Source organism: Salvia hispanica, chromosome 4 (assembly GCF_023119035.1).
Source record: "Salvia hispanica cultivar TCC Black 2014 chromosome 4, UniMelb_Shisp_WGS_1.0, whole genome shotgun sequence".
In the NCBI taxonomy this organism is placed as follows: Eukaryota; Viridiplantae; Streptophyta; class Magnoliopsida; order Lamiales; family Lamiaceae; genus Salvia; species Salvia hispanica.
Genome location: NC_062968.1, coordinates 47,434,814 through 47,455,419, shown reverse-complemented (window position 1 = coordinate 47,455,419; position 20,606 = coordinate 47,434,814). Strand labels below are relative to the sequence as shown.

The 20,606-nt window shown below is 40.6% G+C and overlaps 1 protein-coding gene, 4 long non-coding RNA genes and 1 other non-coding gene across 7 annotated transcripts; 3 read left to right on the top strand and 3 right to left on the bottom strand.

The window, feature by feature from the left end:
- The first annotated feature begins 3,012 nt into the window (after positions 1-3,012).
- On the top strand, positions 3,013-5,250 carry LOC125221240. Its single transcript, XM_048123365.1, has 4 exons — positions 3,013-4,006; positions 4,088-4,556; positions 4,668-4,678; positions 5,126-5,250. Exons 1-4 carry the CDS (start codon positions 3,013-3,015, stop codon positions 5,248-5,250), a joined length of 1,599 nt encoding a protein of 532 aa, XP_047979322.1.
- On the bottom strand, positions 3,484-3,590 carry LOC125185757. The gene has a single exon (XR_007170258.1). It is a non-coding gene; the product is annotated as a small nucleolar RNA R71 (small nucleolar RNA).
- A 274-nt stretch (positions 5,251-5,524) lies between the features above and the next one.
- On the bottom strand, positions 5,525-8,518 carry LOC125217620. Of its 2 annotated transcripts, XR_007175769.1 has the most exons (5): positions 8,065-8,518; positions 7,488-7,588; positions 7,332-7,393; positions 6,722-6,781; positions 5,525-6,034 (listed from the first exon to the last, which is right to left on the bottom strand). It is a non-coding gene; the product is annotated as an uncharacterized LOC125217620 (long non-coding RNA). The 2 variants fall into 2 exon arrangements; XR_007175768.1 differs by having other exon boundaries at positions 7,488-8,513.
- A 441-nt stretch (positions 8,519-8,959) lies between these two features.
- On the bottom strand, positions 8,960-9,530 carry LOC125217618. The gene is made up of 2 exons (XR_007175766.1): positions 9,284-9,530; positions 8,960-9,179 (listed from the first exon to the last, which is right to left on the bottom strand). It is a non-coding gene; the product is annotated as an uncharacterized LOC125217618 (long non-coding RNA).
- Positions 9,531-9,538: 8 nt separating this feature from the next.
- On the top strand, positions 9,539-10,013 carry LOC125217622. The gene is made up of 2 exons (XR_007175770.1): positions 9,539-9,827; positions 9,926-10,013. It is a non-coding gene; the product is annotated as an uncharacterized LOC125217622 (long non-coding RNA).
- Positions 10,014-11,595: 1,582 nt separating this feature from the next.
- Positions 11,596-12,519, top strand: LOC125217623. The gene is made up of 2 exons (XR_007175771.1): positions 11,596-11,747; positions 12,455-12,519. It is a non-coding gene; the product is annotated as an uncharacterized LOC125217623 (long non-coding RNA).
- The last annotated feature ends 8,087 nt before the right edge of the window (positions 12,520-20,606 follow it).

Genomic DNA, 20,606 nt, shown 5'->3' with positions numbered 1-20,606 from the left:
ACATAATTTGTGATATAATTGCATCATATTAATTATTAAGTAGCAACAAACATGCAGTTTTACAATTACATGAATGAATTGTTTTGGCGTGATCATCTATCCTAGCCTTGGTATAGTTTGGACAAATATCTTGATAAAGAAACTGATTAATATAACTTACTGCGAACTAACACATAGTCAATTACTTGCCTAATAATGTAATACTCTAGCAAGGTAATCACAAAGGATTCAACGAGTAGAATAGCATAATTAAATTAAACTTATCTAGGTATCATTAATAATCTACGGTTTTTTTATTGGCAAGAGCCAGTTGCATTGTAAATAAATAGTGAGAATAATATGGTGCATGTATTATGACGAACCAGGTTTTCGGTCGGACATGTAAATGCAAGGTGTATCCAACTTATTAGGATAAGATTCTCAACCTAGCTGAGTCGTTGGCACGACAACCTCGAATCCCACAAGGATGGACACGTTCGGATAACTGTGGTGATATTCCTGGGTGTTTTTGGTTAGCTACCACGCTTTTGGGGTTGGGAATCTACTTAAGCGAGAAATAAAGATGGTATTCTACTGACTAGTAGGCGTGAAAATGACAGATATGTGGTTGTGTTCGTGAAAATAGGGGACAAGGTATCTCAGAGACATGTGAAACGTAAACAGTTACTAAAAGAGGAAACTTAGACAAAAGGGTATATCTGACGGGCTGGTTGACTTTCTCGACAGGTCTGGAAGGTACAACTGAAAAGTAAGAGACAAAAGCAAAAGCAACTAAAAAGCAAAAGTGGTCCAAGGCAAAAGTTGATTTTGACGTTTTCTTCTTCACCAAGTATTAACAGACGTCATATGAACACAAACTCCATAACTAAACTCAGATTCATAAATTCAAACCCAAGATCCATCAATTTAAATGCTTAACTTAAGATGAACAACTGAAATTGCAGATTACCTCTACTGACTAACATGCAAGGTGGTGATGACAGCGCAGAACAGGAAACTCATGCACGAAAACTTAAACTAAAACATAACTACAAAATTTCGATCAACAACTTCAGATCTAGCCTAGTCGAAGGAAAACACATGCACACACTTAGAAATTAAAAGCGATAACTAAATCTAACTTCCCTAGGCAGAATGAAGCAAGCTCAAACCAAAGAGACATGCGAAATAAAAACTTCATAACTTAATCCTTTGGATCTTTACTAAGTACTTCAAAAGGCAACAAGATAAATGTTTGCAACACATCCAACGAAGAAAACAGATAAAGATTAAACTAGAAAGCAAATAACGATTGTTTTGCCACTCCGGGCGGTGATACTGCTATACTACTACGGCAAACTGGCTGGAACGGTAGAATGATGATTTCTCCGGCAGACTCTTGGACGTCAAGTGACCATAGTGATACGCTCGGATTTTGCACTTGTTTTAAGGCCATTATTTGGTCCGTTTTTTATGTCAAAGTCACTCTACACGTCCATTATTTGCATTATTTGATACGCTCGGATTTTGCATATTTTGGTATTTTGACGTGTTTTGTGAGAAATGTGCATAATTGAGCCGAAAAAGGGAGCCAAAATGCCAAGTTTGGAAATCTGGAGTCGAGACGGCGGCCGACGACCGCGGCGCCAGCGGGCCACATCAACGCAGTGGTCCGCCTCGAGAAAAATGTGTTTGGAAGAGAAGTCTTGTCCGGCGACCGCCGGAAGATGTGCGGCGGTCCGCCACCGAGGAACAGACTCTCTGGACTCCAACGCGGAGACCGCGCCGGCCAAGGTGCGGCGGCCCGCCGGAGAAAGGCGGCGAATCCAAGAAGCCCTAGATTTGCGCCCAGTTTTACCATATTTTGGAGATTTTTTTCCTTCTACAACAAGTCATGGCTTTCCCCTATAAATAAGAACTCAAGCTTCATCAAAAGGGAAAACTTCCAATTGCAAAATACTTCATTGGTGCAAAGAGTTGGAGAAGGATTTCAAGAACATCAAGAACGACAAGGATTCAACCTACGGGTTTTATTTTCTTTAGTTTTATGTTCAAATTGTCTTCCCTTCAATCTATGTTTTTAGCTTATTCAATTATGTGTAACCAAACTCATAGGATTCTAGGGATGTGTTAGTAACGACTTTGGTTATACAAGTTCCGTTTTCTATTTAGTATCCATTTTGTTTTTACTTTGTTTCTTCCCTAAGTTAATCTTGATGCTTCATGATTTAGTGACACAATCGTGTATGATTTAATATAACTTGCTTCATAACTGTGACAGAGTTCTAGCGAGTTAGATCCACTTAGTAGATGCTACAGTTAGCTTCCCTTAAAACGGCACTGTTAATTGAGAGTGAGGACTTTCCAAGGGTCTTAGGAGCTTTTTGGAGTTACGTGTTAGGATTGACAACCATAATCTTGTAATCAACGTTTGTATCGCATGAGCATAAGCTAGGTGACTCGTTCTATCAAAGTAATAATTGTGCTAGGGTATTGTAGTTGGAATTTTGTATAACCATAACTGTGAACACACATCCCTGGAATTCCCTTATCTCTATTGTCTTTCTCTTGATTTATTTGCTTTTAGTTGATCTATGCTTTTTATTGCTTTTAGTTTTTCAAAAGTTTTCAAAACCCAAATGTTTTTCCAGATAGTAATTGAGTCTTAGTAGAGGATAGACACTTTGTGTTCGTCTTCCCCGTGTTCGATATCCGGTACTAACCTTTAGCTATACTATATATACTCTGTATACTTGCAGGTTTATTTAGTGCTAATAAAAAGTGCATCAAGTTTTTGGCGCCGTTGCCGGGGAAGACAATTCACTTTGGAGTGATATCTTCAAACGGATAATTTTGCTACTTTGGACTTTAATTTCTTTCAGTTTTTAATTTTAGTTTTTAATTCGTTTTTGTTTTTGGTTCTTGCAGGTTTTGTATGCGAACGCGATCTGGGAAGGACAGCCTAGAACCACTCGATTTAGAACTTGAGAGAACTCGTAGGAATATATAAGAAGTGAAAAAGGATCAGGAACAATGGGTGACCGAACGGACATCGAGAAACTGCAGGAAATGGTGAAGCTACTGATGGATGAGAGAGATGCGGAAAGGGCGGCCCGAGAGGCTCTGGAAAAGAAGAATCAGGAGATACAACCCGTGATGAACATGTTCAATCATGGGAATATGATTACCTTTCCCGAAGGACCTCGTATTGACGCTAATAATTTCGAGTTACGCATGCCCCTTATTCAAAGGGTCGAGCAAACTCCTTTTGCAGGTAGGGCTACAGAGGATGCTAACCGCCATCTCTCCAAATTTGTGGAGATCGCAAACACTCTCAAACTGAACGGTGTCGACGACGATGCCATAAGGGTAAGACTCTTCCCATTTTCATTAACTGATTCTGCTAAAGAGTGGTTTGAATGTATGCCCAGAGAAAAGGTCTCCACATGGAAGGACATTGTAGTTGCCTTCCTCGACAAGTATTATCCGCTGGGCACAATTTTGAAGCTCAAAAGTGAGATCTTCCAATTCATCCAAGGCCATGACGAACCCCTCTATGAGGCGTTTGCTCGTTTCAAAGCCCTTCTCCGAAAGTGCCCTAACCATGGTTTCACCGTGGACCACCAGGTAGGGATTCTCTATAATGGGTTTAACGAGAAAATTTGTGCTATGCTTGATTCAGGTGCAAATGGAGGGTTCTTAAGGAAGTCAGGTGAGGAAGCCATGGCGGTGATAGAGGAATTCGCCACCAACAGCAGGGGGTGGTCGAAAGAAAGGCATAGCCTAAAAAGGATAGTTGCAGTTGAAGAAGCCGAGGAAAGCTCCTTTGCAAAGGAATTGGCCGAGCTTCGAGTTAGGGTGGACCAAATGGATTCATCAAGGAAGGAGGACCCGATTCCACCAACCTCCATTATAGCAGTCTCTAAGCCTGAAACTCCTACCCCGACAGTGGAAGAAATCAACTACATGCAAGGAGGCGGCCCCAATAGAAATTACAACAATAACTATCACCCTAACCAGAGGGACGGTAATTTCAATAATTATAATGGGAACCGACCTCATCCTAACCTTTCTTATTCTAACAATAATTACTTGCAACCCCCTGCAGGATTTAACGTTAGCAAGGGAGGAGTAGTTGAGACAATCAAGAAGGAGGAAAAGTATGAACAAGGGATCACAAGGATCTTGGAAGTAATCGCGCAAGACAGGAAGGTTAATGACACCAAGATCGGAGTGGTCGAAGCTAGGATAAACAACCTCGAGCAGGAAATGAACACGATCTCAACTGCCATAGCCAACATCAACACACAAATGGAGCAAATCCAAAAGAAATTGGATGAGGACAGGGCAAAGGCAGCCGCACGAGTGGATGACGTCAACAAGAAGTGGGTGGCAAAGCAGAAAACTGGGGACGCCCAGACGCCGGCGGACTGCCGCACACCACGCGGCGGGCTGCCACTGAAGCCCAGAATGGAGTCTGCCCAGCCGCCGGCGGACCGCCGGACACTACACGGCGGGCTGCCACCGAGAAGGCAGACGCACCCGCCCAGCAGGGACTCGTGCGGCACAATGGGATTGTGCTACCCTTCCAGCCGAAGAGGAAGTTTAAGCTCGAAGAGCAGTTCAAACACTTTTTGAACATATTTTGTAAAGTTCATACTAACATTCCTCTAGTTGAATCGTTGCAGGAAATACCTAGGTACGCAAAGCTACTAAGGGAGGCGGTGATGAGGAAGAGAAAGCCAACAAAAGCCGACCTTAAGCTACCACATCATTGCAGCGTAGATCATCCAAAAGGAGAAGGCAGTGAAGCAGAGAGATCCGGGCCAATTCATTATCCGATGCCGGATTGGAGAGGGAAAGGTTGACAAGGCCCTATGCGATCTAGGATCTTCCATCAATCTCATGCCACTGAAGTACTATGAAAAGCTCAACATTGGGCCACTCAAAACTTCAGACGTAACACTCAGGTTGGCCGATAACTCGACCATCAAAACTTTTGGTATGATTGTGGATGTCTAAGTGAAAATAGATGATTTTATTTTTCCCGCCGATTTTATTGTACTTGACAAGAAAGTAGACAAGAACGTCCTTCTAATCTTAGGGTGAGACTTTCTTGCCACTTGCAAAACTTTGATTGATGTAGGTCGTGGCGAGATCACCATTAGCGACAACCATAGCCAATCCACCTATAAGATCAAAAGCGAGATGCACAAGTTTGAGGAAGCAAAGCAGGCAAAGATGGAACAGCAGTGTAGGGCAGTCATGTAGACCCCTTTGAAGCGGAGGAACATACTACCTCCACCTTCTATGTTGTAAAAGAGGTAAGACATTGTGACATCTCTAATTCAAATTATGCCTTATTCTGCATATTCATATATTTTAATGTTATTTAGGTATTTATATTGTTATAAGAGTAAGTATTGAATAAGATGGTAGTTAATAAATTATGGGGGGCGTGCCTAGTCCGAACTATATATATTGCCTTTATACCTATATATATGTGCATACACATGAGTTTTCACATAAGATGAAAACTGTAAAGTATGTAATATATGTAGTTAAGCTTCAAAATTAAAATAATATAATGTATTACATGGCTTTGTATGTATATGTACGTATAAAATTGGTGATAGCCTCCCAATTCAAAAAGCTATATCTATATAAATAAAAAAAATAGACAAATGAACTAAAAGGATTAAAATACCATTACAGAAAAGACGTTCGTTTGCGAGCACCCATTTGCTCGCAAAAAGAGTATGCATTTGCTCGCAAAACCCAATTTGCTAGCACATTTGCGAGCACCATAGGTGCTCTGTATGAGGCTTGTAGCAAAGTTGCAACCGCTTTTTGCGAGCACAAGACCATTGCGAGCACCTTTCTGCTCGCTACATGCATACTCGAAAACTGCGACCAGTAAATGCTCGTTGCCTGACCGGCTACAGTAATTTACTCTCTTCTTTATCTTCCCAAAAAACTCAACGTAAAAGACATCATAATTTGGGTCTTCTACCCCATTAGCCCGTAAACCATACGCCTTCGTCATAACTTGCTCCTTTAACAAACAAAGACTGAGTAGTAAGTATTCCAAATTACAAAACAAATCTTCTATCGAATTATGGAGAAATATCATTGTTTCTACAATAGCATGTCCAAACAAGAAAAATACACCAACTTCAAATCTATTCAAAGGGCAATTCTATTCAAGTAGAGAAACACAATGAAGACCTTGGTTTTTTATGACCAACCACTGCCTTGGTTTACAACAAATGATCTACTATCAGGTGGCAGTGCTCAGGCATTTTAAAAATGGTTGTGGTTCAGGTAACTAAGGAAACTATGATTCTGAGATTTGCCACACTAGATCAATAAAGCCCCTAAAAAAAGGAATATGCCATTTATTTTCATAATCACTTGCGCTTTCCTCTGCCAACTCAAATAAGAGCATAAAGTGTTTTAGTTTCTAGCATGTATTCTATGTTCAGTAGGAGCACACAAGGTCTGTTGGACTAGACAGATATATTTGTGCCTTTTATCATGCCATATATCTTCATATTCATGTGAAAGTAAATGATAACCAGGTGCACAATCGCCTCAACCCCACAACCCTTTTTTCAGATCATCACTGAATTCTTATGAGCTGTCAATAGGTCAGTGAGCTTCATGAACTGCTCATATTGAATCAATAACTGATCCTGATGTTTGGACAAAAACATTCAAGAGGTATACGGAGATAGCACACCTGTTGCGTCTTCACTAGATATAAGGTAACTGCGGTAATTTGCTTTCTGAGCTCTTCTCCCTAAAAACAAGAATGTAGAACAGCATCACACTCAAAATAATCTTATTTCATACTATTTCAGGAAAATATATTTTTATTAGATTATCATCTTAACGACAGAAGAAAGGTGATATACTGATTCTGATTTAACACTTTTTCTGAATTTGATTCTCAACAAACTCATGTATATATATGTAAGGTAGACACACACATGATATGCAAAGAATACAAGCAGTCCATTGCAATAAATTAGTGCCTTTGCAGATGAAAAGCAAAGCCTTAAAAAAGATTGGATGCATAAAACTGTTATGTGATACTCCATATCACTATTAAGCCACCAATAGAGATTCATAGTACTTTCTCTGTATTCCCTTAAAATTTTCAAATCAACATTCAAGTTATAAAAGAACTATCACATTTTTAAGCATCAAAACAATGGCAGCCAGCTTCCATATAGTATCCAAATTCAAGAGTATAAAGCAGAACAATCATCCTACTGATATTGGATAATCCATCATTGTATGATTTTGGCATGCTAAATCAACATATAAATAAAGAAAATATATGAAACCTGCTTGAGAGAAATGGGAAGAGAGAGTCCCCACAATCTCTCTCATTATTTATCTCCAGCTCCTACAAACACAAGCACAAGCAATCATATTGTAGCATCAGTGGATCTGCCTAAAAGGATCACCAGCACTCAGTGGATCTCTTTTCTATAAGATACCTGTATTGTAGCATCAGTAGCAGTTGCTAAAGCAGTTGAATGCTCTCCCTTGCTACAGGCTTATAAAATATAATCAAATGATAGAGATAAGAACAGTACACCTTACCACATTGAGCAAAGTAGCAGTCAGAAATTTGACAGATACAATTCACTACGTTCTATCCTGCTTTTGTAGAAAGAAAAAACAGAATCTCAAACAGGTTTGTGAGAAGTTCTTAAGATGCCTAAATTTCCTCTATAAGATGCATTTTCCATCTGAGCCACAGTGAAACAATATGGTGGTTGCAGCTACGAAAAATCAATCAACGAAAAATCAACTGAATTTCTAAGAAATCTACGGAAGCGGTTTCATTTTAGCACACGCACAACAATCAACACTACACACAACGGATTTTATTTGCTACTAAACAAATTTCCTAATGTTATTAATAGCAGGAGAAGGATACACGATCGAATAAATGAGAATCACAAATTAAACATAATGCAGTGTAAGATTAAAAAACAACGCCGATTAGGAAAATAGTCATTCATTGTTTTAGCAAATTTAAAATCCCTAAATGCAATTGTAAGTAAATACTCGTGTAGCTTGACGATGAAGGCACTTTGTAGAGAATGTTCCTCAATTTGAGAGAGAAACTGGCTGGTGGCGGAGGATTTGTGGCGGAGCAGCTTGAATTGAACGGTGGCGGTTGGCAGAGCAAGGAAGGATTGATCAGAGAAAATTGAGAATTAGGGGTTTTGTGATAACAGCGCCGAGAACTGATTCAAAATAAGCGGGAACTAAGTTTTTCCGCGAGCTCGCAAATCGAGGCAAGAAAAGAATTAAGGGGTTGTTACTAGCAGCAAAAGAATTTTGCGAGCACTTGAAGAAAATTCGACTAGTAGTATTGTTTCGAGCACCATTTGCTAGCATATATGCCACGACGGTTGGGGTGCTCGCAAAAAAATATTTTGATCTGTTTTCATTTTGTGCAGGAAAATTTCATAAGTTGCTAGCATACACTTGTGCTAGCAAAACTTTGGTAGCAAACAGACACTTTTCTTGTAGTGTATACATCGCTATGTGACTACCCATATTTGACAAGTATTGGTAGAAACACGTGTCTATCCAAATTATGAGTTGCCGACACATTTCCAATATAGAATACATTTCTATTTATTTTATAAAACTTAAAAAAAAATTATAGTTACATTTGCATGACAAAATCGCATAAATATATGTTACAACTAGTTTAATTACCCCGATACATTAATGCTTAATGACGAACTAGAGGATTTTCATTCTCTTGATTCATGATAAAAAAAAAAAAAAAACTTGTTACTTTTCCTTGTTTGTGTTTAATGGAGTGGTTCGCAACAGATAAAAGCTAAAGTAAGAATTTAGCGAACACAAGGACGTCAACAATATGTAAATGAAAGAAGAAGGACAAGAAGTCTTTTCCCAAGTATAAAGAAATTCGAATAGCGTTTCATATACAATAAACGAACTACTAACTTCAAAAAAATATTAATACATGGAACAAGGCTTCAAATAAAGAAAACAAAGAAAAGAAAAGATAAATTTTGATGCACTTCGGGCCTCTTCTCCAAGCCCGAACTATTGCCAGTCTTTGAGCAGTCCATCGGGCCGAGGGGAGCGAGCCTAGCCCGAGAACAACACAACAGCCACACCTTCCTTTCCCACCTACAAAACTACAAACAAAGTAATTAATGCATATGTACAAGAGAATTAAGGGATCTTCCTATTAAAGAAAAGGAACAACACCTCTTTTAACTATGAAGGACTAAGGACTTACCCAAAAGAGGCAAGTCAAAGCTGCCATTTTTGCTCCTCCAAAACAGCCCCTGCGCACCAGCTTTCCTAGTCACACAATCAACCAAAATCAGTTTTGAGGGGACTTGTACTTGTAATCTCTAACTAAAGACCAAATTGCTTTCAGTGTAGAGTAACTACTAAATCACAAAAGTGAGATAGGTTTCAACATGAGGACAAGGGGGAATCAGCTTTCAATTAATTCTCCTAAGGTACAAAATCAGCCTATAAAACCAAAATCAGTTTTGAGGGGACTTGTACTTGTAATCTCTAACTAAAGACCAAATTGCTTTCAGTGTAGAGTAACTACTAAATCACAAAAGTGAGATAGGTTTCAACATGAGGACAAGGGGGGAATCAGCTTTCAATTAATTCTCCTAAGGTACAAAATCAGCCTATAAAACCCCCCCTCAACCCCACCGTTAGACTCCCTTCAATACACTTGAAATTTCAGCAAATTAAGAGTTAGAGAGAGAGCTTGGAGTAGGATTCTGCAGGCTTTCTTACAGCAGCCCTGCATCCCTTAGGTAACATGTCTCCCTCCTTCCTCATCTCCAAGAATCTCTCTTCATTCAAAAAAAAAAGAGAACTCAGTTTCACCCCCTTTCTTTGTCACTGCAACTAGGAACTCTAAAGGAGGAGGGCAAGCTTTGTTTCCTAACAACAAATACCAAGTCAGTAATTGCTCCAAGAGGTAATACACCTCCACCTTCCTCCCAATCAAAATTTCATGTGAGCATGTAGTAAATAAAGCACAAGCATGTTAAGAGCACCACCACTTCAGATCTTAACAGCATGATAGGATAATGGAAGAACAATGAAATCTTTAACACTCCCCTGCCTTGTTTCGGATGCCATGCTTAGGATAAGAAAATTTAGAGCTTTAACACATAGATGAAACAAGGGAAACTCAGAGAACAACATGCTAAGTGTTAAATCCACAAAGAAAATGCTAGCTTTACTTGAAATGCTTCATCCACAACTTTTTCATAGTAGCCGACAGTGAGTTCAAATCAAGGTGCTAGCTTCACAATATTGATAAGCAAAACCACAACCCAAATAGGGGTGCTACTGCCTCCTAACATATCTATTAACTTAAGAAAATAAAAGAAAAGCAAGTGAGGATAAGGAAGAGAGGTTAAGCACTTAGCTACTGCCCGACGAAGCGGTGTGGCTCACGAGCGGTGGTGGCAGCAAGCACGCCGGCGAACCGGATGCCGATAGCATAGACCGCTATTCCGCGCAGCAGCCTCACGCTGCGACGGCGGAGATAGCCGCAGGCAGAACTGCAGCTCGCCGGAGAGCGGAGCCGTGTGCGTAGAGAGAGAGAGGCGATGCCTCCTCTCCTTCTCCGACGGGCAACACCAGCTACGGCGGTGGCGCGAGAAAGAGAGACAGAGATGGACGGAGACGGAGAGTACCGACGACCCTGTGACGCCGGCGGTTGACTGTCGCGACGGAAGCAATCGAGCGAGAGAGATGAAGCTGCCTCCATAAATTTCTGATTAGGGTTTTAATCTTCCCCAATTTGGGTAATTTGAGAAGTGAGTTGGGGGAAAATGTGAAATTGAAAAGTAGTTGACCGATGGGTTTGAGGGAGTAAATACGTTGGGCTTAGTTTTAGCCCAAGAAGGTTTATTTTTGTCTGGGCCAATTGGTTTAATAAGTCTTGGGCTAGAGTAATAAGTTAAATGAACTAGTTTGCTATTAAATCTTGGACTCATTAAAGACAAACGACCGAGTAACGGTTTCGATGAGAGGATTTATTTTCTTTTTAATTCCTCAATGATGAATATAAATCTCGGATTTGCCTTAGTTCTTGAATAATTTACATAGAAGTTATTCTTGAATAATTTACATAAAAGTTAATGCTATTAAGGTTAAACGAATAATGTCTTAAGCCTCCACGTCAAACTTAATCGCAAGATTTAATTAGTGCTCAAGGACCTCTTATGAATTAAGGAAAAAGGAATAAAATGATCACGCACTTAGGATGCATTCATGTTTAAGCTTAATGAATATCTCAAAATCTAATTAAGTATTATTTTATTTCCTAAAGGGACGTCTTCACACGTCGTCTAAGGCCAAGTTAAAGAACTTACGGATAGAGATTTTGCTTTGAGGTGGGCATTTGTTTCAAACGTGATTTCAGTATGAAAATGGAAAATCTTTGCTCAAGTATATTGTCATGTCATGTTTTGTTTTATGATTACCTATCTGAATGCTATTTATGTAATAGTACTAATTTATCAATAAAGAAGTTTTACACCGCCTTCATTTATATACAAATATACTACACAAGTTTAGTGGTAGGAAGGAGAAATAGAGAGGAAGTCAGAAGAAATACACAGAGATATTACGGCCAAAATTATAGCGGAAGAAAATAAAAGGATCAAGGATGCAGCCAGTGGAATCAGGGGTTCAGTTAAACTACTTACTATAATCAGGTGTGTATAAATCACACTTTTAATTTTAAATATTTTATGTGATTGATTGTTATGTGTTAAATTAGAGTGAATGTTTGAATTATATGATGTGAGCCTGAAATAGTTATGTGTTATTTGATATTGATGGTTTAATATGACGTGGATATGTTATTTGTACAATGGATAAGTTTATCTGTAGCATTGGAGCTAATTGATGGAATATATGGATATGTAACTGGTGCAATGGATATGTTTGATGTATGGTGTTGGAATTATTAGAATCATTGGATTAAAAGGGATCTGTGACAGTCATGCCCTGGGTCTGATATCAATGGCAATGGACCTACGGGTCATTTACAATGGCAATGGACCTACGGGTCATATATACAATGGCAATGGACCTTCGGGTCATATATATGTATACAATGGCAATGGGACCTCCGGGTCATATTATACAATGGCAATGGACCTTCGGGTCATATATATATATGTACAAAGGCAATGGGTCATATACAATGGAATCCCGGGCAGATACCAGACTTGATTTGTCACAGAATAATAAATTGAATAGTGTGGCATATGCATATGTGGATGAAATTGTTTCTAATAATTGTTGGTTATTGTTATATATATTGGTTAAAGAATATATTGATATCTGGGATGTGGGATTAAAGGTAAGATTTATATACACTGAGTTGTGGCTCATATAAACCACTAATATTTTTCAGGAATAAGAGATAGCAGTGAACTTTTTGGGTTGACGTGAGTCATAGGAACTCCACATGTTATCAGGGTCGGCGGCTGGCGCATTTTTGGCAACCTTCTCCTCCTCATCATTTTTGCATGTAGATAAATGTGTAGTATATAGAGTGGTGAAAGAGTCCCACTACGGTTTAGAATAAAATATGTACTTGATAAATGTTGGTTTTTGGATTGATATAATATGTGTGCTCTATTTACTCGACAAATGGATTATTTAGTTTAAATTTTGAATTTATTTTTGGTAAGTGCATAAGTCATAAGAGTTGGGGTGTGACAGATATTCTCCCAAAAAGGTCAAAACTAATCCCTCTACCTCTATTCCGCAAAAAAAGAAGCAAAAGAAGAAGAAGGCAACCGGAGAGGACCCCGAAATTTATGTTATCAAAACAAAGACGGGGAAATATCAGTGGTGGAAGAAGCTAAGGACCAAGCTGCTCCCTTTGCCTATTTTCAACACTCGGATCGCTAATCCGCCCAATTAGTGGGCCACTTCAAGTCGAGCTAACGACTAAAAACAAAAGCGCTTGTTGGGAGGCAACCCAATGCTTTTACGCGTGGCGGTCGCCGCACTTAATACGACGGTCGCCACACGTGTTTTCACATGTGCAGGATAGGTCGGGCTTAGGGCAGGCTTAGGGCGGGCCGGTTGAACCGCTGAACGGGCCACGGAGGCCCGCCACGAAACACTGTTTTAAACGCCCGTGCGGTGGACCGCCGCACAGTATGTAGCGACCGCCGCGCGCAGTCCAGAGACGGGAATGCAGTTATAAAATGTATGTTTTCCATTCTTTCTCCTATTCCTTCTCAAATTCCTTCCTTGCACACAACCCCCACCTTTAGAAATCACCAATTTCACACACTCACACCATAATTCTCTCAATTCTCTTCAAGTTTAGAGTGTTCATCTCCAATTCCCAATCAACACAAGGTATGAATCCTAACTAAATTTCTGAGTTTTGTTCTACTTCTTTCATGGATTTAAGCATGTTTTGGATGAATTGTTCGGTGAAAACTCTTATTTTATGATGGGGGATGATTGTATACACTTATTTGTGGCTTTCATGGTGGTAGTGTGCTTTGGTGATAATCTTGAAGCTTTATGAATAGTGATTCCTTCTTGTTTATACTTGTTCCTATGTTGCAATCATGTTCATAATATTGTGAGGCTATTATTATTTCCATGAATTGCAATACTTGAGTATCCTATAGAGATTGTTGTTATATGTTGAAATATTGTTGATACGTCTCTGCATGGGGGATGAATTCACGTTGGGGGATGGTTTTGTGTTTCCTAGTTTGGAAGTTTATGTTTTACATGTTTCCATGTTACCATCTAGGAAAATTTCTACACCTAAGCTTGCTTCTACATGTTGATCCATTGATATTGTTTCTAAGAGTGCAAGTTTGGGGGAACCTTTGATTTTTCCCATTAGTGGTATATTTTCTAATTATTGTATTTTTCGCTTGTAGGAATATGGGATCAAAGGGGAAGCCCGAGAATGCGAAGAACTATGGTGTCAGCCTTGCTTCGGATGAGCATAAGGCTATGTGGAAGAAATTGTCAGCACGAGAGACGGCGCCCTCGAGGTACCCCCATGATTTCCCTCTTCAAACTTTGGGGATCGCGGAGGACTTTTGGGCGTTATGCGATGTTGGAGAAGGGAACGGCCTCTGGTACATGTTTGAGAGGAATTGGCCGTCGTTCAGGAAGTATACTCTCAAGTTCCTGAGCTCGTTGAAAGTCACAAAGGATCGCCGACATAACTTCCCGCTTAGCATCGACTTCCACCTAGGAAACCAATGGCACTCGCTCACCATGGAGGATCTTTGTGGAATCTTCCATTGCTTCGACCCCAACCTCGAGACCGACAATGATTATGATTTTGATGAGGTTTGGGGTGCGATGACGAATGAGCACGAGCACGCCGCGGGCTACGCCAAGTCTTCCTCAATTCGCAACCCCGTTTTGTGATATCTCCACCAAGCTATGACCCAACTGATGTTTGCTAGGATCGACGGGGAAAGTGTCTCCCAAACGGAGTTGAATGTGATTTGGTGCCTCCTCAACAAGAAGGGGTTCAACTACGGAACCCTTTTTACTATCTATGTGGATCGAATCACGAAGAAGGATGGTGGCGTCATGTGTTGTGGTGGTTTGATCACGGCAATCGCCGAACATTTGGAGGTTTCAACTGATGTAATTCAGAGTTTCACCCAAGTGGTATCCTCGTGGTCAGTACGGACTCCAAATTAATATTTAAGATCCGAAAATCTTTTTGGTATTTTTAATATTTTCCTACTTAACGTAAGTTAAATTACTAAATATTCACAATATTTATATCCTCACTAAGGGTATTTGAAATTCTACCTGGTCAATAAGCACAAATTATATAAAGTTGGCCAGGTGGAACTCCAAACCCCTTTTCTACTAACCATTAGACGCTATTAAAGTGTAGTGGAATTTCTTCCACCACACACATCTCTTAATTTTCCCTATATAATTTCAACCTATGTCCATTTATGACAAAAGGTTCAGAATTAGGGATACTCCCTGAAATTTCAACCGCTCCATTAGCACGTAGTGCAATGATAATGTAAGGTCCTGCCCATTTTGATTTGAGTTTCCCAGGCATTAGCTTCAGTCTCGATTGGAAGAGTAGTACTTTCTGACCAACTTGGAGATCCTTGGTTCTCAAATTTTTGTCGGATAGGCAGTGAGGGTGGTAAGGACTAGATAGGCGGTGATGAACCCCGTACTTCTTCTTCAAGGCTTCGACCGTTCGGTTGCAGAAATGAGTCCCTTGATCGGATATTATTGCACTTGGTATCCCAAATCGGCTGAATAATTCGGTCTCAAGAAATTCTTAGACTAGGGAGTCAATAATATCAACATAGCATAGATTTTCAGAATCTATTGGCTTTTTAATGGCTTCATTGATGTCAAAATAAAATTTCTCACCATTAAAGTCAATGCAGATTGTTCCCTCAGCCATATCTACAATTGTCTTAGTCGTTCTTAAAAATGGTCTTCCTAACAATATCCCGCTAGACTCCCTAGCTTCTGGTTCACTCATTTTAATTACATAAAAATCAGCGGGATAAGTAAAGTCTTGTATCCTAACCAACACATTTTCTAACACACCCTAAGGATTTATACATGATCTGTCAGCCAATTGGATCAACACCCTAGTGTTTGACAACTTTACCCCCTTCAACCGATTATAAATGGATAAGGGCATAATATTGATAGATGCTCCTAATCACACATTGCATGCTCGATTTATACATCTCCAATTGCTATGGGTAAAGTAAACATACCTGGGTCGGCTCTCTTGGGTGGTAGTTTCTCCCGCACAATAGCTGATGCTATCCCTTCCACCATGATTTTTCCATCCTCCTAGGCTTTTCCGGCTATGAACTCCTTTATAAACTTCCCCAGATGGGACAATCTCACGGCTTGAAGGAATGGTATGGTGACATCCAGGTTCCCGAAGATTGACATGAAATCCACAGAGTTTTCTTTCTTCCTCTTCGTAACAAACCGATATGGAAACTATTTTTTCCCTTTTGCCTCTTCAGTAAATCTTTGTGGACTTTCCTTTGGTGCCTCCTGGGTTCGAGGTCCCGATGCGGGTATTGTTTCTTCAGGTTGCTCGTTTCTAGGTTATGTTTCTCCTTCCTTTCCTTCCCCAGTAGGCTCCTCGTCTAGAAAGAACGGATCCTCCATCTAAGGCAGAGTCCTCTTGAGTTCTTCCACTTAGACGGTGTCGCTCAGCACCCTTGCTCCACTAGACTCCCCAATAGGGTTCTTGAGTTGAGGTCCATTATAGGCTGTTCCGGACCGTAGTGTGATCTTACTCACATTGGCCTTTTTAGGTACATGGACTGTAGACGGGAGTTTCCCTGGGTTTCCTTTCATTTCGCCCACCGAGTTTGCGAGCTGGGCTAACTGCATGTTCATCATATCCATATTCGCCCTATGCTCCTTCTGGGCACTTTGCATTCCTTGCATTGTTTCATTACTGGACTGCAAGTCGCTTTTAATGCTCTGCTGCGAAGTAAGCATCTCTCCCATCATGTCCTCCATAGACCTCCTCCACCTGTTTGGGTGATGGAACTGGTTCGAACCTTGGTGCTAGTTATACTGGGGGGGTGGTTTGGCTGGTAGCCTGAGAAATTTTGCTGGTTTTGGTTCGGTGGGTACTGGTTATACTGGGCAGGAGGGTTGTACTGGTCGTGGTTGTGCTGGTATTGATTTTGGTTTTGGGATTGGAATTGATTATGGTTTTGGTTGTGGCTGTTGTTTTGAGGCCCTTGGTTATACTGGTTCTGGTTCTGGTTCTGGTAGTTCCGCTGATGGGGTGGCACATAGACAGGGTTCGGGTTCTGATTTTGAGAGTTTTGGTTTTGTGGTTACTGGTTCCTTCCTGCCCAGTTAGACTGGTGGTCAGGGTTCGTTGGGCCACGGTTGAAGTTATGGTTCGGGTGGGGGTTGGGTTGATTCTGACCTTGATTTTGGTTCTGATTCTGATTTCCATCTCCCGATCGGAAGTTTTGGTGGTCCCTCCACAAGTGCATCCCTCTGCTTCCCCGGAATCCAGTTGCCATTAGAATTGTAGTACCCTGCGGCATTTGCTTGCTCCACATCTGGCGGGTTGTCCGACTGATCATATGGTAGTTCTGGGGCCTCCTTGCCTCCAGTCGGAGAAGGTGGTGGAGTGTTCTGTTTGATTGCGATCAGCAACTCCTTCTTTAATTCCTCCATCTTCAGATTCATCCTTTCCTCTTGGTCAGTAGCCGAAGCACTTGCTACCCTTTCTCTGATGTACCCATCCCTTGCGTTGTCGTACGTCTTTTTCGCATTCAGCAGCTTGCGTAAGACCTTCTTGGCTTCACTGACTCTCAACTGTGTGAAATCGCCTCCGGATGATGAATTCGCCAGATCCTTTGTTTCTTTGTTCATCCCCTCATAAAAGGTGTGGTGCACCTCTATCTCCTTCATGCGATGGTTGGGGCATGACTCTAGAAGACTTATGTATTTCTCCCAATACTCTCTCAAAGGTCTCATCGTATTCTTGCCTTATACATGATATCTTTCTCTTCAATGCGCTCGTCTTCGAAGAAGGGAAGAACTCAGCCAGGAAAGCTGACTTGAAATCGGCCCATGTGTTGATGGAGTCGGCTGGCAGACGCATGAACCAGGTGTTGGCCTCTACCTTTAGAACAAACGGTAGGGCCTTCAGTCTGTAGTCTTCCTCGCTTGCTCCTGCCGGCCGCCTCTGCGCCTTACAGATTTTGCAGAACTCATTTAGGAATTCGTAGGGTCTCTCATAACTCTTCCCACAGTACGTTGGTAGAATTGCAATAACGTGGGGTTTCACATCACAGGTTGTCTGGCTCGGGGTGACCACTATGCCTTGAGGGGAGTCTCTGTTAGCATGCGCAGTAAGCGTTGCGAGCTCTGGGTCGTCCTCACCTTGGTCAGCCATTCTCACAAATGCTCTTACTGGTTGGAGTGGAAGCTCTGGGAGTTGGTACTCTATATCTTCTTTCTCTTCGTCGCTACTCGTGCCTAGGTCGGACAGTGTTGTCGACGGGCCAGAACGAGTGGTAACGATTATCGTTCCTCGAGGAAGTATCCTTGGTTTCCACTGGCCAGGAGCCGAGCTACTTCTCATAAACTGAAAATAAAAAGAAAAGGAAAGTTATAAACAATATATACACCAAAAAGATCACACACAATAACAGGTATGAACGCCATCCATCCCCGACAACTGATCAGGTTTTCGGTCGGGCATGTAAATGCAGAGGTGTATCCAACTGATCAGGATAAGATTCCCAACCTAGCTGAGTCGTTGGCACGAAAACCGAACCTAGTGTCAAATATATTTCCTCAACCCACTTCTACTGGCTAGTATAGTGGAGGTAAGGGTCGAATCCCACGAGGATGGACACGTTTGGATAACTGTGGTGATATTCCTGGGTGTTTTTGGTTAGCTACCACGCTTTTGGGGTTGGGAATCTACCTAGGCGAGAAATAAAGATGGTATTCTACTGACTAGTAGGCGTGAAAATGACAGACATGTGGTTGTGTTCGTGAAAATAGGGGACAATGTATCTCAGAGACATGTGAAAAGTAAACAGTTACTAAAAGAGGAAACTTAGACAACAGGGTATATCTGGCGGCTGGTTGGCTTTTTGACAGGTCTGGAAGGTACAACTGGAAAATAAGAGACAAAAGCAAAAACAACTAAAAAGCAAAAGTGGTCCAAGGCAAAAGTTGATTTTGATGTTTTCTTCTTCACCAAGTATTAACAAAAATCATATGAACACAAACTCCATGACTAAACTCAAATTCATAAATTCAAACCCAAGATCCATTAATTTAAATGCTTAACTTAAGATGAACAGCTGAAATTGCAGATTAGCTCTACTGACTAACATGCAAGGCGGTGATGACAGCGCAGAACGGGAAACTCATGCACGAAAACTTAAACTGAAACATAACTACAAATTTCGATCAACAACTTCAGATCTAGCCTACTCGAAGGAAAACATATGCACACACTTAGAAATTAAAAGCGATAACTAAATTTAACTTCCCTAGGCAGAATGAAGCAAGCTCAAACCAAAGAGACATACGAAATAAAAACTTCATAACTTAAACGTTTGGATCTTTACTAAGTACTTCAAAAGGCAACAAGATAAATGTTTGCAACAGATCCAACGAAGAAAACAGGTAAAGATTAAACTAGAAAGAAAATAACGATTGTTTTGCCACTCCGGGCGGTGATACTGCTATACTACTACGGCAAACTGGCTGGAACGGTAGAATGATGATTTCTCCGGCAGACTCTTGGACGTCAAGTGACCATAGCTGTGGCGAGGAACGAGAGACTGGATAATACTGAAGGACTGATCTTCTAAAGAGAATTCTACTAAGTGTGAAGAGTGAACGACCCGAGTGTGTGTTTTCTCTCTCCAAGTGCCTTCTTTTATAGGGAGGCTTGCCCTTGCTTTTAGGGTAGACTTTCTTCTCGATTTGACTTTTCTGCCCTTGTTAATGATCATCCCAGCTATCCTTCTTCTCCATCTCGAGCCTTTTCTCTGGCATGCATGCTGGTCAGTATTGCACCCTTCTAGCGCTCTTTCTAATTGCGTCGCCTGAATCGTCTCCTACCGGCTTGGATCCCTTAATCCTGCGTACTTGAGCAACTGTTTTGCAGATAATACATGCATTTCACGACATACTGACCAGTAACCAAGGCTTAGAATATGACTTATCATATGACAAGAAACAAAAAAAATGAGGATCATGAAAATGGATTCCCGTTGGCTCAATGTGTGTGTTCTAGTCCTCCTAATCCAGGTAGCTGCTGCCCATGAGGCAATTAAGCCTTCGAAGCCTTCGACTGACTTCTTTCCGTGGTATGGAATACACTATCCTCACATTCCATGCTTTCCCCAACCTCTTCCGTGGTTTGCCCATTCTCCTCACTCATCGCCTCCGTCTTTTATAAATCCATTTTCTCTAACTCCAAATGCATATTGGTTCTACAAACACCCTTTTGCTCCCAAAGCTCCATCTCCAGTGCAAGGGCCATGGGCCATGAGGAACTATGTTTGTTGTTGTCTTCTCGTATTCATTAGGAATAACTTGGCGCAAGCGTGGCCATTTCTTTGTTTTTTTTTCTTTTTCTTGTGATTCAGATTTTGTTATGACTTGCAATAAAATTTTAATGTCATAACCTTCATCTCTTTTAATTATAGTTAATTTTTTAATGTTATAGTAATTTTTGTCATTATCGTTTAATGTGCTTATATTGTCTTAAAATTGATATATTTAGTGCATTATTAATCGAATAGAAAATAACATTGAGATATACAGAGTCTTACTCCAACGAGGCAACCCAAATTAATTCTAATGTGAACTCATTAATATAAATTAATTTTTAATAAATTTGAATAATAATCAAATCCTAATTTAAATAGGATAAAGAAAGAATTAGGAAAGATATGAACAAGTTATTAATTTAATCCACACAAAATAATTCTATCTCCTAAGAATTAGAAGATTTTTTAATGTCCACCAAGAAAAAAGAGGTTGTCGAAAATTTG

What these genes read in the sequence shown, in the direction of transcription:
- LOC125221240 (XM_048123365.1), top strand. Translation starts at nt 3,013, where the DNA reads ATGGGTGACCGAACGGACATCGAGAAACTGCAGGAAATGGTGAAGCTA. An exon ending in TCACCCTAACCAGAGGGACG is followed by an intron (nt 4,007 to 4,087) that starts GTAATTTCAATA and finishes AACCCCCTGCAG; the next exon opens with GATTTAACGTTAGCAAGGGA.